The 18,414-nt window shown below is 50.1% G+C and overlaps 1 protein-coding gene across 2 annotated transcripts; it reads right to left on the bottom strand.

Annotated features, from left to right (window-relative positions):
- Nucleotides 1-10,138: 10,138 nt before the first annotated feature.
- RPL38 (ribosomal protein L38) lies at nucleotides 10,139-18,171 on the bottom strand. 2 transcript variants are annotated; one of them, XM_044296418.1, is made up of 5 exons: nucleotides 18,103-18,171; nucleotides 17,907-17,931; nucleotides 16,883-16,943; nucleotides 12,453-12,575; nucleotides 10,139-10,199 (listed from the first exon to the last, which is right to left on the bottom strand). In XM_044296418.1, the coding sequence occupies exons 2-5, from the start codon at nucleotides 17,907-17,909 to the stop codon at nucleotides 10,174-10,176; spliced, it is 213 nt and encodes a 70-aa protein (XP_044152353.1). In that variant the 5' UTR covers nucleotides 17,910-17,931; nucleotides 18,103-18,171; the 3' UTR covers nucleotides 10,139-10,173. The 2 variants fall into 2 exon arrangements, with proteins under 2 accessions (XP_044152353.1, XP_044152354.1); XM_044296419.1 differs by having other exon boundaries at nucleotides 18,064-18,120.
- Between the last annotated feature and the right edge of the window lie 243 nt (nucleotides 18,172-18,414).

The following is an 18,414-nucleotide window of genomic DNA, read 5'->3' as shown; positions in this document are numbered from 1 at the left end:
GACCTCCACCACATCCTGAGTAAGGCCTCATGCACACGGCCGTGGTGCGTTTTGCGGATCCGCAAAACACGGCGTCCATGTGCGTTATGCAATTTGCAGAATGGCACGGACAGCCATTGATATGACTGCCTATTGTTGTCCGCAAAACGGACAAGAATAGGACAGGTTCTATTTTATTTTGCGGACCACAGAACAGAGCCACGGAGTGCTGTCCGCATCTTTTGCGGCCCCATTGAAGTGAATAGGTCCGCATCCGAACCGCAGTTTTTGCCTCATTCACATGTCAGTGTTTGCCAGTATCTGCCTTTGGTCGAAGAGCCTCACAATGACTGACCCCCTTTCTAGGGAATCTATTAGAAGCCCTGTATGTAAGTGACGCACCGTGTGACCACCGACTCCTCCAACAGGACCGTCATATTTTATGCACTTCTATAGCGCTGACATATTCTGGGCTCACAATCTAAGGTCCCTATCAGTATGTCTTTGGAGAGTGCGAGGAAACCCACACAAACACTGGGAGAACATCCAAATTCCATGCAGATGTTGTCCTTGGTCGGCTTCAAACCCAGGACCCCAGCGCTGCTGACCACATAGCACGCTTCTATAATGGGCGTGACGGACAAAATAGAGCATGCTTCCGTGCTAAAAAAAAAAACCACATTTTTGCGGATTGGTTGAGGACCCTTTCATTTCAATAGGTCCGCAAAAAAACGGTTGAATGTCCATTCCGTAGCCCCGCAAAAAATATAGATCTTGTCCTATTCTCGTCTATTTTGCAGACAAGGATAGGCATTGTTACAATGGATCCGCAAAAAACAACAACGCACGCTTGCCAAAAGGACGTCATCTGAATTTTTGGCGGATCAGTGTTTTGCATACCATAAAACAAATACGGTTGTGTGAATGTAGCCTAAAATGAATAGGTACATGCGCTCTCCGCAGAGGACACCGACGTGTGAATGAGGCTCAACTTGAGCTTCTGCTTGAAATCCATCATGATGGGTCCCTGCACCAGAAAGCCTCCGCCACTTAACCTCGTCAGTGCAATAGAACCCTGAATCTTATTGTTCTATGAGAGAAGTAAACATGGTAACGTGCACCGCAGACAGGTACCAGGTAACCGTACAGTGCCAGAGTTTACTTCTTCTATGTGATGTGTAATATGCAGCATTAATCACCCCTGCCCAATTTTTTAGGCCCTTTAACAGTTTATGGAGCCACTCCTTACCCTGTAACAGCTTTCATATGACAGACGGGATGGATTCAATGAGAGGCAGAAGGAAACTGATTTACATTAGTGTTATGTAAGCGTGTAGACACAAAGGGCATTGAGATCCTAACAGCAGCTCCTGCCAAGAGGTCACCAGGGCTGCCGGTGGTGGTCATGCTGGCGGGGCTTCCTTTACCGACAATTGTGGGACTCTGCAGGTAATTTATTACCAAAAGGGGCTAAAAACCATCTCCGCTGCTGTGGGAGCAAATGCTAAGTGTAACTGTCGGCAACAATGTTCTCTGGTGAACCAACATATGCCATGGTGCTGTACACAGAGCGCCATCACCAACCAGTTTCGCCATCTCAGACACACGGGTGCCAGTTGGAGGGGTATTCCCATCTGAGACAGATGACATATCGCTAGGATATGCCACCCACATCAGATGGGCTTGGGTCTCATTCCTAACACCGGATTGGGCCCCCTTAAAGTGAAGGGAGAGCAGCTGCAGATGAGCGCCCACCTTCTGTTCACAGGTATGGGAGATCTGGAAATAGCTGAGCGCTCGCTGAAATCCCATAGCAGTGAATAGAGAGCAAGGCACACATGACCGGTGCGAGATATGCCATCAATGTTCCCGATTAACTCATCAGTGTGGAAGGGAACACAAACACAGAACATTGAAGTTGCTCTTCCCCCTTGGTCGGATCCAAACCCAGCGCTGCGAGACAAACAGTACCGACCCGTCACATCACTGCCATCTACATAAAGAAAAAAACACTCTGGACCAGCCGTGGAATCATCTTTACAGAGTGTGCCCCAAGATATTAACTTCCTCGGAATAGGGGGTCCCTGGCTGAGGTCAATTAAGAGACTTTGAGGTGGTGGCGCAAATGGTCTGGTTATTTTTTAAGTACTAAGTTTTATATATGTGACAATCCATTTAACCAACTCATAGTGCTCAGAGTGCCAAAAGGCTTTATATGGATCAGTAACCCCTTAAGGACCAGTGCTGTACATGTACGGTGCAAGGTCCGCGGGGCTCTGGGGAACGATCGCGGCACCATGGCTGATCTCACTGGCAGGCAGCCATGCCGGGTAAGGGCAGCATGGTGCTGCACTGCCCCCCTGCAGCCCCGATCGCGTACACATGCGTATCCCAGCTCCGGCTGTGATACGGAGCTGCAGGGGGTGTCATGTGGAGGTGACTGGTGCTAAACAAGTCAGTACCAGTCTCCTCCTAGGTCAGGCAGGGGACACCAGTGTTTTGGGTCCCCTGCCAGCACTGCTATTGGCTGGAACAACGCTCCAGCCAATGGCAGCGCTATAGCTGCACAGGAAGAGGCAGAACTTCCTGCATTCTAGCTGGTGACTGCATGCAGAGAGGTTCTGTGCTGCTTATGGCTTGCTGGGACTTCTGGTGCACACCACTGCCCTTTTAACCCCTTTCCTGCTGAAAATAAGAACAACATATGGAATTCCTGCGCAGATTTTTTTTCTTCATTTGCAGCTATTCCAGATCCCTAAACTTCCCTCTGTTTACGGACGCCATTTGGTCCGTGCACTTTTTTGGGTAGCTTTATTTAATTTTTTTACAATTTTGCAGCTCTGCACCACTTTTTCTGCGTGCGAGCTGTGACCACCAAGTGCTGTTCAGTGCGTACCTGCCTGATCAGCACCACGGAATTATTTGTGCTTATTTTTGGGCAAATTTTTCATTTTTTTGGGTTAAAAAAGAAAAAAGTAATTAGGGCTTTATTTAAATAATAATAAAAAAAATATATATATATTTTAAAGTTTCAGCCAGTGTTCACTGTAGTGAATTTTTACAGTATTTGCACGCACGCACGATCTGTGTGCATGCGTGCTGCAAAGCACCAATTAGTAGTGTGCTCAGTAACATCTGCACATTTTTGAGGGTTTTTTTTCTTAATTATTTTTGTGAGTGAAAAAAGACATTCAGTTAGTGGTATATATATATATATATATATATATATATATTTCAGTTAGTCTCAGTTTAGGTTTTTGCACGAACTCACCATCTGCATGCATGCATTTTGCAACCACTGAGCACTGATCAATAGTGCCTAGAGTTGAGCGGACACCTGGAAGTTCGGAAGCATGAGGAGCCAGAGACCTTTCTTGGTTTCTGAGGTGTCTACTCCACTGCAGCTCGTGCTTTGCACTTAAATGCCTGGTCATGCAGGTTGTGCTCAGGTTGAGAACGTTTATGCCTCGCTTCAGGCTCTGATTGCACAGCGTGCAAACCACTCGCGTCTTCTCGTCAGCACATTGTGTGAAGAACTGCCACACCAGGGAACTCCTTGGAGCTGGCTTTGGTGTGCTCAGTCCCTTGCTGCGGTGGGCATTGGCAGGCGTACTGTCTAGAGTACGGCCACTCCGTTTTTGCACCCTGCTCCCTCTTCTGCTGTGCTGGTGGCTTTGTGCGACCACCGCCTCTTCCTCCGAACTACACAGGTCACTCGCATGACCTGGATTCCATGTGGGGTCGAGGACCTCATTGTCCTCCACATCATCTTCCACCCAGTCTTCACCCCTGCCTTCCTTGTCGGTCTGCATAGGGCAGAAAGCCCCAGCAGTTGGCACCTGTGTTTAGTCATCATCTGAGACATGCTGCAATGGTCCTCCCAGGTACACATCCTGAAACATAAGTGGTTGGGCATCGGTGCACTCAATCTCTTCCACTTCTGGAGCAGGGCTATGTGGGTGGCCCTGGGAAACCCTGCTAACAGTCATCAAAAAGCAGAAGAGACTGCTCCATGACTTGGGGCTCAGACTGCTTGGCTCGTTTGCAAGGGGGTGAGGTGAAAGACTGATGGACATCGGCTGCAGGTGCCAACTGTGGTCTTCCAGCAGGAGACTGGGTGGGAGACAATGTGAAGGAACTGGGTCCACTGTCAGCAACCCAATCTACTATGGCCTGTACTTGTTCAGGCCTCACCGTTCGTAGAGCAGCATTAGGCCCTACCAAATACCGCTGAAGGTTCTGTCGCCTACTCGCACATGAGGAATGTGTCTCACTTGTGTGTGTAGCTGGCACAGATCGACCACATCCTCTCCCTGCAACAGGAGCTCCACCAGCAGCACCACGACCGGGGCCACGTCCCTTATTTGACGCTCTCCTCATTTTTTGCAGTCACCCACCGAGGTAACAGACGTTTTTACTAAATTAAGTTCTTTGTGAACAATGCAGAGCAGGGTTTTTTTGATGGCGAAAATGGGTTAATGTCACCCAACAATGGAACAGATGAGTTTTAGAAATTTAGGTCCCTGTCACCTAGGCAAGGCAGGGGTTTTTGATGGCAAAAATGGGTTTATGTCACCCAACAATGAAACAAACGAGTTTTTTTTTAAACTTGCCCGGTCTGCTATGCAGTGCAGGCAGCAAAGGTACTTTATTGTCAAAAAAAATGACACAATGAAACAGATGGATTAACTGTATTTCTATAACTACCGGGAAAGCAGCACAGGACAAAAAGGTACCTTTATTTCCCCCCAAAAATAAGGGTTTCTTTACCATAAATGAAACAGATGGATTTAACTGAGATTATATTTCAACCTTACAAAGTAGTTTTTTTTTTTTACATAAAAAAAAGTTTGTGGATTATGTCACCCCTACAACGGAACATATGGATTTGCTGAATTTATGTGCCCGTCTGTCACATATGCAGTGCAGGCCTCAGAGGTACTTTCCAACAAAAAAAAATTAAATATTTCACCCCACAATGGAACATATGGATTTACTTTAAAGGGGTACTTTAAAGAAAAAATAAAATAAAAATATGGGGATCTCACTCCCCGGGTCCCTGAACTCAGACTATTATTTTCCCTTCCCCTGGCATATATGCAGTGCAGGTACACTTAAAAATGGGTATACGTCGGCCACTTAACTACAAGAAGAGGATTAAATGATTGTCCCTGACACATACGCATCACAGCAGCAGCATCCTATCCCTACAACTAGTAAGAGCAGAGTGACGTGCAGCGCTACATGACTGCAGATTATATAGAGGCTGGGTCACATGCTGCACTTGTAGGCATGGCTGTGACAGGTTCTAAGGGCACACGAGTTAAACACTTGTTGATTGGCTGCCTGCAGGATTTCAACAAGCTCCATTAAATTGGCGAACACCGAACTCAAACTTTTACGAAAAAGTTTGGGTCCGGTTACAAGAAACCCTAACTCCTATTTATTACAAGCACCTTCACGTGTAAAATCACAACACCCCCCCCCCCCCACACTAAAAGGTTTACACATTTCACACCCCAATAAAATAAAAATGGCCCGCCCATCATAACAAGTATACTCAGCTGAAGAGGCATACGCCATGCTTGCCTCAGATATTGAGTCTGCCAGTGAGGGAGAAGAGGATGCCACTTTCCTCTACCCCCTCATCATCACCGACTGATGCGGGACCCTCTAGAAGGCACCCCAGGGTAGCAGCGGAGGCAGCCCCCCAGAGTGAGCCCACATGGACCAGCCCCAAATTCCCAAGTTTGTGGGCATCTCAGGAATTCAGAATGATCGTGAGGGCTTCACCGAAAGATTTTTTCTAAATCTTCTTTTGATTTTGTAAGTTTAATGGTGGCCCAAACCAATATATACACCCAACAATTTATTGATCAGAACCCTACTTCGCCATACGCTAGACCTCTAGGTTGGACCCCAGTTGATGCAGCAGAGATGAAGTTTGAGACTTGTGCTGCATATGGGCGTAGTAAAAAAAACAAAAACGTTAGGCAATATAGGAGGAGTTCAGAAATTTTCTACCAGAGTCAAATTTACAGTAACAGGATGACCAGGAGGCGATTTGAGTCAATTAGAAAATTCCTACACTACAATTCAGTGCCCACCCCAAAACAACCCAACATTTGACCGTCTGTTCAATTTTAGGCCAGTCATTGACCACTTCAACACCAAGTTTGCTGAGGTGTACAACCCAGAGAAAAAAAAGGTCAGTGTAGATGAGTCCCTATTACTGTTCAAAGGGAGGATTAGATTCTGGCAGTACCTGCCTAGCAAATGGGAAAGGTATGGCATAAAAATATACAAACTCTGTGAAAGTAGCTCCAGGTACACCCATAAGTTTCACATTTAGGAAGGGAAAGATTCCCGGATAGAACCCCCCCCCCCCCCCCCCCCCCCCGTCCTAGGAGTTAGTGGGAAGATTGTGTGGGAATTACTGCAACCCACTGCTGGATAAGGGTTACCACCTCTATGTGGATAACTATTATACCAGCATACCCCATTCATGTCCCTAACTGCCAGAGGTACTGTGGCTTGCGGCACAGTGAGCAAAAATCTCCTCCCTAGATTCCTGGTAGGGCAACCACTGGGAATGGGTGAAAGTTTGGCTCTCCTCCACGAGAACATGCAGGTGGTTAAGTACAAGAGGGATGTCCTTATACTGACCACCATTCACACTAACGCCAGCTCCCCTGCTCCTGTATGTGGTACCACAACCACTGTCCCCAAACCAGTTTGTATCATGGACTACAACAGGCACATGGGAGGGGTGGATCTTGCAGATCAACTTCTGAAGCCATACAGTGCCACACGAAAAAAAAAAGTGTGGTACAAAAAGCTGGCGGTACACATTGTACAGATGGCAATGTGCAATATGTACATGCCATTTCATTCTGCAGGCCACACAGGAACTTTCCTTCAGTTCCAAGAGGTGGTAATCCAGGCCCTAATTTTTCAAACCCAGGCCGGGGAGGGTCCCAGTACTTCTGGAAGTCATGGTTCCCGTGTTGTACCAGGACAACATTTTCCAGGTCAAGTCCCCCAGACAGCAAGGAAGGGAAGGACCCAACAAAGATGCAGGGTGTGTCACAAAAGAGGGATAAGGAAAGACAATGTACCACTGCAAAACCTGGCCTGTGCCAGCAGGCATGCTTCAGAATCTTCCACTCATCCATGGAGTAATTAAATTTCATCCTTTATGTACTCTGTAATATTTCCACTTTATATCTCTGATTTAGTCCACCTCACATATCCACTTTCTAACAACCAATACATATTTTTTTCTGAGAGACAACTGTTTGCACCCCTTAAAATGTTGGTACAGGGGTGCCCTTTTCAAAAATGGGGTCACTTCGGGTTTTTAATTTCTCAGGACATCGGGAATTTATTTAATGCGACATGGCACCCAAAATCCATGTCTGTTTATTCAGGTCAGCAAAAAACATTTTGCACTTTGCCTCTAGAGACCTGCTGTGCGCCCATACAGCAGGCTACAAGCACATATGGGGTATTAGCAAAAAGGGGAGAAAATGGGGAACATATACTGTGGTGCATTTTCTCCTTTAACCCCTTGTGAAAGTGAAAAATTGGGGTCTGCTAGTAAATTTTACAAATGTGCTTTGAAACGCTTTAACAAGTGTTGGTCTTCTGTGAGACAACTGTTAAGTCAAAACTGCCATTTCCACCCCTTAAAAATGTTCATACGGGGGTGCTTTTTCTGAAATGGGGTCACTTGTTGGGGTTTCTCATTTCTGGGGACCTCAGGAATTTATTAAATGCGACATGGCATCTAAAATACAGGTCAGCAAAATCCACATTTAGCCGTTTGACTCTAGATCCCTGCTGTGCGCCCATACATCATTTTCTTGAGCACATATGGGGTGTTGGCAGGTTCGAGGGGAAATGTGGAACAAAATGTGGGGTGCATTTTGTCCTGTTACCCATTGTGAAAGTGAAAAGCGTGGGTGTTATATTTTATTTTTCCTTATCACAGCCAAACGATTCCTAACTTTGCTTAACGCCTGATGGCTCAAAGTGCTCATCATACACATTGAAATATTCCTTGAGGGGTGTAGTTTCCAGAACGGGGTCACTTTTTGGGGGTTTCCACTCTAGGGATACATCAGGGTGTGTTCAATTGCAAGATGGCGCCTGTCAATTATTCCGGAGAAATCTGCCTTCCAGAAGCCATTTGGTGCTCCTTTCCTTCTGACCCCTGTGGTACGCCCATATAGCAGTATACAAGCGCATATGGGGCATTTCTGTAATCAGGAGAAAATGGGCAATAAATTAGGGGGTGCATTTTCTCCAGTTCCCCCTTGTGAAAGTGAAAAATGTGGGCCTAAAATCAATTTTTCTGGGAATTTTTTTATTTTTCATTTTCACAGCCAATTCCATGAGTCACCTTTGAAGGCAAAGTTCTCACTACTCATCTTGAAATATTCCTTGAGGGCTTTAGTTTACAGAATGGAGTAACTTTTTGGGGGTTTCCACTCTAGGGGTACCTCAGGGGTGTCTTCATATGCGACATAGCTCCCAAAAGCCAATCCTGCAAAACCTGTTCTCCAAAGGTCATATGGTGCTCCTTCCACTCTGAAGCCTGCTGTGCGCCCATACTTCAGTTTTTGAGCACACATGGGGTGTTTCTGTAAACTCATGATTCAAGGTAATAGATTTGAGTTTTGCTTGGCTGTAAACCCTGGATGTGTTGCAGAAAAATAGATTAAAATTTAAAATCTGCTAAAAAAAAGTGACATTTTATTCCCATTTTAATTTAATTCCCGTGGGGCACCAAAGTTTGTAAAATCAGTTTTCAATAGCTTGATGGGTGTAGTTTCTAAAATGGGGTGATTTATGGGTGATTTCTAATATGTAAGCCCCAGAAAGCGACTTCATAACTGAATTGGTCCGGTAAAAATTGAAGGTTTGGAAATGTTCTAAAAAAACTTAAAAGATTTGCTTCTAAACTTCTAACTTCCCCCAAAAAATAAAATGTCATTTTCAAAATGATCCAAACATGAAGTAGACATATGGGGAATGTAAAGTAATAACTATTTTTGGAGGTATTACTGTCTATTATAAAAGTTAAGAAATTGAAATTTGCTAATTGCTTGGTAATTTTTTTTATGTGAAGAGATCTCAGAATGGCCTGAATAAGTAAAAGCGTTTTAAAATTCTCAAGGTGACACTGGTCAGATTTGTTAAAAATGGCCTGGTCCTTAAGGTGACAAATGGCAGGGTAATGAAGGGGTTAACACATTAATATGCCATAGCAGGGAGTATAGCCCCCCCCACAGTGGCAGACCAAGGTAGATATATAACAGTGTTCACATCATGTGACCACAATGACTCAGGAGATGTGGAACTACAAATCCCAGTCACCTCAGTGAAAATCAGAAGGATGAGGAAGAACATCCCTGTAGCACTGAGGGTCTAGTCATTTTTAGACTGATGGCTGTGAAACTGCCGTTAACCCCTTCAAGACCAGGCAATTTTCCATTGTTATTTACTCCCAGTTTTCCCAAAGCTGTAACTTATTTTTGCTTTCACGTCCCCGCAGGAGAGCTTGTTTTTGGCAGGTCAAGTCGGACTTTCTAATAGCATACAATGTAGTGTGAATAAGGGTTGCATTTTTAAACCATTTTTTAAATGGCGGAGGTTAACCCCTTCCTGCCGCCCCAAAGGGGTGGCTATGAGCAGTAATACTCCTTTAGGGATCATGCACACAACCGTGCGTTTTTTTGCGGTCTGCAAAAAACTGACGCTGCCCCGTGCCTTCCGCAATTTGTGGAACGGAACAGTCGGCCCATTATAGAAATGCCTATTCTTGTCCGCTAAACATTTTTGCGGGGCCACGGAACTGAGCAACGGATGTGAACAGCACACAGAGTGCTGTCCGCATATTTTGTGGACCCACTGAAATGAATGGTTCCGTATATGGAATCAAAATATGGCCTGTGTACAGAACGCAAAAAAACATTTGTGTGCATGAGCACTTACTGTGGAACAGCCTGCTTTGTGGATTGTTATATGGAAGACCCTCGAGAGCCGCCACACCAGCACCTGTAGGGCCCCGTTTCAATTGTTATACCACGTCTACAGACCATAAACAAGTGTGACCCCCTCGGTGCTCCTCACCCATAACCACAGGACAGCAGAGTCTTTTTAATGTTTTTATTGTACAAGAGAGCAGGATTACTTCAGTTCTTTCACGGAGAGACCTGCAAGAGAATAGAAAGGGATCAGTTAGGATCTGATTCTACAGCGCAGAGCGAGTGACACTCATCATCCACAGCAACAGCTCGCCCCGCCATTGCCGCACTGACCAGAGCTTTACACCTTCAGGTTTTCAAGGGGTTTCCAGTATTTTTATACTGCTGGTCTACCCTCAGGATAGGCTATCAATATCAAATTGGTGGGGGGTCCAACAGATATTTCTGAATGGCTGCTGCTCCGCTGGTCACTAAATATTAAACAACTAGTTTGGAGACATGTCTGAGATTGCATCAGGGTGGGGTTCATGAGCGGGAATACCAGTGATCAGATCTCAGGTCATCCAGGGACTGGGTGCTGATCACATTCAGAGACCTACGTGACGAGCTGGACTCTATGTAGCTCATGGGCTTAGTGTACATCCCCATTTGGAGCCCACGGCCAACGCTCCCATGCTTGTAATAATACACGTTTGGATCTGGAAATCTACAACCCACTAATAAACCCCGTGTATGAGCAATGAAGAAACTGAACCCTCAGATCCTGAGCGCACATACTGAAGACGTAGCGATTCACTTGACTGCTCCAGGTAAACATTTCATATATCCCACAAACATCTGAACAGAGCCCCCAGACTGATCAGCCATCATGGGCGTTTGCTGCAGACCTCACCGTTTGCATTTAGGCTGCCTGCACACGGGTGCGGGATGTCCTGCAGAAATTCCACACAAATTTCTGTGCATTTCTGCACCAAAACGCACATGGATTACTTGTGATTTAAAGGGCGGATTTGGAGAAAATTGACATGCTGCAATTTCAAAATACAAACGGCAGGTCAATTTCCACACGGAACGAAAAAGCAAAGTGTCCTTGAGATGTGTCTCCTCTTACACACACTGCTTGTACTGTAGTACTCTGCGGTTTTTTTAATCACAAGAATCTGCACCTACTCCACAAAATGACATTCTGCAGATTGGGAAATTCCCAGCATCCCCCCAATTCTGTATCAGTTTCTTTACTACATGTGGATGGGTTTAAAAAAAATCCATATAACAGGTGTTGTAGTGTAAACTGCTGAGGTCAGAATCCACTATTAACCTGCATCAATTCCAGGGCATGTGAATTCATCCCAACAGGCATACATAATCTGCAACACCAGAACTAGGGATCAACCGATTATCGGAAGTACTGATATCGGTCGATATTCAGGATTCTGTACATTATCGGCATCTAACCTTGCAGATATACCGATCATGCGAACACTAGTATGCATCGGGTGCCGGGAAGAAGCGCAGCAAGAGCTTCCGATAGTCGACCTCCCTGGTCTTCTTTGATGGGGCCCATGCTGCACTGTCCTGATCCTGTACAGTGTCAGGATGTAGTGCGCGCACCATGACCTGACACTGCAGGCCGTCAGGTGACAGTGCAGCGCAGGCCGGAGAACACAGGGGAGAGAGAGCTGGCAAAGTAAAGGCGGGTGCACCAAGCACGTGCGGCCACCCTCCATTCTTTTCTATGGGGCCACTGAAAATAGCTGAGCACTGGCTCAGCCATTTGTTGGCCCCAGCTCAGTTTACAAGGTAGGTGTGGGTCTCAGACGTCGGACCCACACCCATCAGACAATGGGGGCATTTCCTAGCGATGTGCCCCCATTGTCCGACATGGGAATACCCCCTTTAAACAAAGCATTTTACCAGGTAGATGAAGAAACAAGGTATGGGAAATATTCTGTAGACAAGTCAAGTAACGAGCCCGTGAAGAGAGGGAGGCTCGTTCCTGTCGCAGCCCACTATTGGCGGCTCCCCCGTCACCGGATGTTTTAATCCACGCAATGAGGAGATACAGCGGCGGCCATCAGAGGTGACGTGGGCGCCGGGGAGCCAGGCAAGTACAACCTGTGTGAGCGGCCCAGTCGTTTAGGGAGGCATTTTTGGGGTTAGATAACCCCTTTAATACTAATGATCTATCCCCAGGATAGAGGTGATAAGTGTGCAATTTGGGGCTGCCTGACGACCACCACCGATCAGACATTTGAATGGGTAGTAGTGAGAGCACCGCTTCAGCTTCTAAGTTACCGGTCTCACTCAGAGGAAAATTATAACTGCTGGTCACATTCAAGGCCTCCTTGCAGCTTATCAAACACCTTTTTAGAGTGGCTTTGCTCAGTATTGCAGCTCAGCCCCATTCACTTGACGCCTAGGCCATGTGACCAATGAAGGTGACATTACTGGCCCAGATAGGAGCCCCCCATACGCACTCACCAGGAGGAAGGGACTGTTTCAGCTTCTCTGCCTTCTCTTTGTCGGTGATGACCAGGGTGTACAGGTATTTGCTGCAGCGAACCTTGAACTTCACATTGTCCTTGTTCTTCTTAATCTTGACAGCTGTAGAGAAGACACCAGATGAAGGCTACGCGCATACAGACAGGAAGGGTAGTCATGGGGGCACAGTAGCAGCCCTACTGAGAAAGGGCTGTCATGGGGGCACAGTAGCGGCCCTACTGAGAAAGGGCTGTCATGGGGGCACAGTAGCGGCCCTACTGAGAAAGGGCTGTCATGGGGGCACAGTAGCGGCCCTACTGAGAAAGGGCTGTCATGGGGGCACAGTAGCGGCCCTACTGAGAAAGGGCTGTCATGGGGGCACAGTAGCGGCCCTACTGAGAAAGGGCTGTCATGGGGGCACAGTAGCGGCCCTACTGAGAAAGGGCTGTCATGGGGGCACAGTAGCGGCCCTACTGAGAAAGGGCTGTCATGGGGGCACAGTAGCGGCCCTACTGAGAAAGGGCTGTCATGGGGGCACAGTAGCGGCCCTACTGAGAAAGGGCTGTCATGGGGGCACAGTAGCGGCCCTACTGAGAAAGGGCTGTCATGGGGGCACAGTAGCGGCCCTACTGAGAAAGGGCTGTCATGGGGGCACAGTAGCGGCCCTACTGAGAAAGGGCTGTCATGGGGGCACAGTAGCGGCCCTACTGAGAAAGGGCTGTCATGGGGGCACAGTAGCGGCCCTACTGAGAAAGGGCTGTCATGGGGGCACAGTAGCGGCCCTACTGAGAAAGGGCTGTCATGGGGGCACAGTAGCGGCCCTACTGAGAAGGGCTGTCATGGGGGCACAGTAGCGGCCCTACTGAGAAAGGGCTGTCATGGGGGCACAGTAGCGGCCCTACTGAGAAAGGGCTGTCATGGGGGCACAGTAGCGGCCCTACTGAGAAAGGGCTGTCATGGGGGCACAGTAGCGGCCCTACTGAGAAAGGGCTGTCATGGGGGCACAGTAGCGGCCCTACTGAGAAAGGGCTGTCATGGGGGCACAGTAGCGGCCCTACTGAGAAAGGGCTGTCATGGGGGCACAGTAGCGGCCCTACTGAGAAAGGGCTGTCATGGGGGCACAGTAGCGGCCCTACTGAGAAAGGGCTGTCATGGGGGCACAGTAGCGGCCCTACTGAGAAAGGGCTGTCATGGGGGCACAGTAGCGGCCCTACTGAGAAAGGGCTGTCATGGGGGCACAGTAGCGGCCCTACTGAGAAAGGGCTGTCATGGGGGCACAGTAGCGGCCCTACTGAGAAAGGGCTGTCATGGGGGCACAGTAGCGGCCCTACTGAGAAAGGGCTGTCATGGGGGCACAGTAGCGGCCCTACTGAGAAAGGGCTGTCATGGGGCACAGTAGCGGCCCTACTGAGAAAGGGCTGTCATGGGGGCACAGTAGCGGCCCTACTGAGAAAGGGCTGTCATGGGGGCACAGTAGCGGCCCTACTGAGAAAGGGCTGTCATGGGGGCACAGTAGCGGCCCTACTGAGAAAGGGCTGTCATGGGGGCACAGTAGCGGCCCTACTGAGAAAGGGCTGTCATGGGGGCACAGTAGCGGCCCTACTGAGAAAGGGCTGTCATGGGGGCACAGTAGCGGCCCTACTGAGAAAGGGCTGTCATGGGGGCACAGTAGCGGCCCTACTGAGAAAGGGCTGTCATGGGGGCACAGTAGCGGCCCTACTGAGAAAGGGCTGTCATGGGGGCACAGTAGCGGCCCTACTGAGAAAGGGCTGTCATGGGGGCACAGTAGCGGCCCTACTGAGAAAGGGCTGTCATGGGGGCACAGTAGCGGCCCTACTGAGAAAGGGCTGTCATGGGGGCACAGTAGCGGCCCTACTGAGAAAGGGCTGTCATGGGGGCACAGTAGCGGCCCTACTGAGAAAGGGCTGTCATGGGGGCACAGTAGCGGCCCTACTGAGAAAGGGCTGTCATGGGGGCACAGTAGCGGCCCTACTGAGAAAGGGCTGTCATGGGGGCACAGTAGCGGCCCTACTGAGAAAGGGCTGTCATGGGGGCACAGTAGCGGCCCTACTGAGAAAGGGCTGTCATGGGGGCACAGTAGCGGCCCTACTGAGAAAGGGCTGTCATGGGGGCACAGTAGCGGCCCTACTGAGAAAGGGCTGTCATGGGGGCACAGTAGCGGCCCTACTGAGAAAGGGCTGTCATGGGGGCACAGTAGCGGCCCTACTGAGAAAGGGCTGTCATGGGGGCACAGTAGCGGCCCTACTGAGAAAGGGCTGTCATGGGGGCACAGTAGCGGCCCTACTGAGAAAGGGCTGTCATGGGGGCACAGTAGCGGCCCTACTGAGAAAGGGCTGTCATGGGGGCACAGTAGCGGCCCTACTGAGAAAGGGCTGTCATGGGGGCACAGTAGCGGCCCTACTGAGAAAGGGCTGTCATGGGGGCACAGTAGCGGCCCTACTGAGAAAGGGCTGTCATGGGGGCACAGTAGCGGCCCTACTGAGAAAGGGCTGTCATGGGGGCACAGTAGCGGCCCTACTGAGAAAGGGCTGTCATGGGGGCACAGTAGCGGCCCTACTGAGAAAGGGCTGTCATGGGGGCACAGTAGCGGCCCTACTGAGAAAGGGCTGTCATGGGGGCACAGTAGCGGCCCTACTGAGAAAGGGCTGTCATGGGGGCACAGTAGCGGCCCTACTGAGAAAGGGCTGTCATGGGGGCACAGTAGCGGCCCTACTGAGAAAGGGCTGTCATGGGGGCACAGTAGCGGCCCTACTGAGAAAGGGCTGTCATGGGGGCACAGTAGCGGCCCTACTGAGAAAGGGCTGTCATGGGGGCACAGTAGCGGCCCTACTGAGAAAGGGCTGTCATGGGGGCACAGTAGCGGCCCTACTGAGAAAGGGCTGTCATGGGGGCACAGTAGCGGCCCTACTGAGAAAGGGCTGTCATGGGGGCACAGTAGCGGCCCTACTGAGAAAGGGCTGTCATGGGGGCACAGTAGCGGCCCTACTGAGAAAGGGCTGTCATGGGGGCACAGTAGCGGCCCTACTGAGAAAGGGCTGTCATGGGGGCACAGTAGCGGCCCTACTGAGAAAGGGCTGTCATGGGGGCACAGTAGCGGCCCTACTGAGAAAGGGCTGTCATGGGGGCACAGTAGCGGCCCTACTGAGAAAGGGCTGTCATGGGGGCACAGTAGCGGCCCTACTGAGAAAGGGCTGTCATGGGGGCACAGTAGCGGCCCTACTGAGAAAGGGCTGTCATGGGGGCACAGTAGCGGCCCTACTGAGAAAGGGCTGTCATGGGGGCACAGTAGCGGCCCTACTGAGAAAGGGCTGTCATGGGGGCACAGTAGCGGCCCTACTGAGAAAGGGCTGTCATGGGGGCACAGTAGCGGCCCTACTGAGAAAGGGCTGTCATGGGGGCACAGTAGCGGCCCTACTGAGAAAGGGCTGTCATGGGGGCACAGTAGCGGCCCTACTGAGAAAGGGCTGTCATGGGGGCACAGTAGCGGCCCTACTGAGAAAGGGCTGTCATGGGGGCACAGTAGCGGCCCTACTGAGAAAGGGCTGTCATGGGGGCACAGTAGCGGCCCTACTGAGAAAGGGCTGTCATGGGGGCACAGTAGCGGCCCTACTGAGAAAGGGCTGTCATGGGGGCACAGTAGCGGCCCTACTGAGAAAGGGCTGTCATGGGGGCACAGTAGCGGCCCTACTGAGAAAGGGCTGTCATGGGGGCACAGTAGCGGCCCTACTGAGAAAGGGCTGTCATGGGGGCACAGTAGCGGCCCTACTGAGAAAGGGCTGTCATGGGGGCACAGTAGCGGCCCTACTGAGAAAGGGCTGTCATGGGGGCACAGTAGCGGCCCTACTGAGAAAGGGCTGTCATGGGGGCACAGTAGCGGCCCTACTGAGAAAGGGCTGTCATGGGGGCACAGTAGCGGCCCTACTGAGAAAGGGCTGTCATGGGGGCACAGTAGCGGCCCTACTGAGAAAGGGCTGTCATGGGGGCACAGTAGCGGCCCTACTGAGGAAGGGCTGTCATGGGGGCACAGTAGCGGCCCTACTGAGGAAGGGCTGTCATGGGGGCACAGTAGCGGCCCTACTGAGGAAGGGCTGTCATGGGGGCACAGTAGCGGCCCTACTGAGGAAGGGCTGTCATGGGGGCACAGTAGCGGCCCTACTGAGGAAGGGCTGTCATGGGGGCACAGTAGCGGCCCTACTGAGGAAGGGCTGTCATGGGGGCACAGTAGCGGCCCTATGGAGGAAGAAGGGTCTAGAAAGGTTGGAGAAGCCCTTTAAATAGCTCTGGGCAGCTGCTTAGCAGCAGAGGCCGCAGTAAGCTGGCGACACCTGTGGATGCTTGGAGAGAACATCCTCTACTATGGCGGGCACAGAGCGGGCAGACCCCTGGGTACAGGGCCCACCACTACTTACACTTGGCATCCTTTCTCCTGGCTGTCAGCAGGAAATCCTTGATCTCTTCAATTTTGCGAGGCTGTAAAATAAAGACACAAGTCAGACATACCAACCACAGCATCGGCACCCAGACGAGTGGCAGAACGGGCATGCCAACTACCATCTTGCTGGGAGTTGTGCTGCTACTCCAGGTAGATGCAAATAAAGAGAACCAGGGGTCATAGGTCAAGTCAAACTGAATGTCCAGTACTATAAGGCTAGGTCTACACGACGACATTTGTTGCGCGACAAAAAGTCGCACGACATTTTGTTGCACTAATGTCAAGCGACAATTTCTATAATGGCAGTCTATGGTGTCGCACTGCGACGCGACATTAGTGCAACAAAATGTCGTGCGACTTTTTGTCACGCAACAAATGTCGTCGTGTAGACCTAGCCTAACTCTCACCATGTCTGCTACCAAACTGCTAGACATAACAAGAGCCACCTGGCAGCTCTACAAGAGTACTACAAATCCCAGCATTTGCCTCACTGATCACAATGCTGGAACTGTAGTGCACGTGTCTAGGGGCATCACACATTTCCTTCCCAGAGAAGTACTACAGCTCCCAACATGCACTTTACTACTTAATGATATGACACAATAGGAATTACAGGGTACATCAATGTGCCCCTTGCAACAAGCAAACGGCAGTGACAGCTACCCTATGTACTACAACTCCTAGCAAGCACAACACAACTGGAGAGATTGCATGCCAGGATCAGGCTTATAGCACAACGTAAGTAGAGTACTTCTTAACTATACTACTACTCCCAACAAGCTCACAGCCACCTGAAAATTGCCGTGGCATACAGAGGCACTCCTAACTGTACATGAATAAGTACTACAACTCTCACCCTCCCCCACTCTATCAGGACTTACTGAGCATGAGACTGGCCAAAACCACGTGACATTACCCTTCTTGGCCTAGTACTACTACTCTCATCAGCCACACGCCACGCCCCCGGTACTAATACCCGGTAGAAGCAGGGAGACACTTACCATGCTGCAGCTGGAATCCGGGGCCCTGCGGAGGAGACACAAATGTCAGAGATCCGCACAACACACAATCGCTGCCCGCAAAATACACAATATACACCCCGCACCACCCACCGGGCTACCCCTGGGCCCCATCACCCGCCTCCTGCCAGCCCCGTACCCCGAGGATGGAGACAGATCCTCCGCGCCCGGTACTCACCGCGGTGTCTCTTGGAACCTGAAAAGAAAGGAGCGTCACTTCCGGCTTCCGAGACTTAAACCCAAGACGGCGACCGGCGAGGGTCAAACCACAAGAGAACGCGAATCAACCCGGAAGTGAAAGTTATGTTGGCGACGGCGTCAGGTGATCGATGGTGAACACAAGACTTTTTAGTTCTCCGGCCCGTCACCGCCTCCCTGTGGTCGGACACCGAACTCCAGCCGCCCTCACAATGTCTCATCACAGCCGGACGCCTGTGCGGCGCGCTTCTATTCTTTGGGCAAATGGGCTACTTTCACACTTGCGGCAGAG

This window comes from Bufo gargarizans, chromosome 6 (assembly GCF_014858855.1).
Source record: "Bufo gargarizans isolate SCDJY-AF-19 chromosome 6, ASM1485885v1, whole genome shotgun sequence".
NCBI classification, from domain to species: Eukaryota; Metazoa; Chordata; class Amphibia; order Anura; family Bufonidae; genus Bufo; species Bufo gargarizans.
Note: the sequence above shows the minus strand (reverse complement) of the source record. Positions and strands in the feature narration are given on the sequence as shown.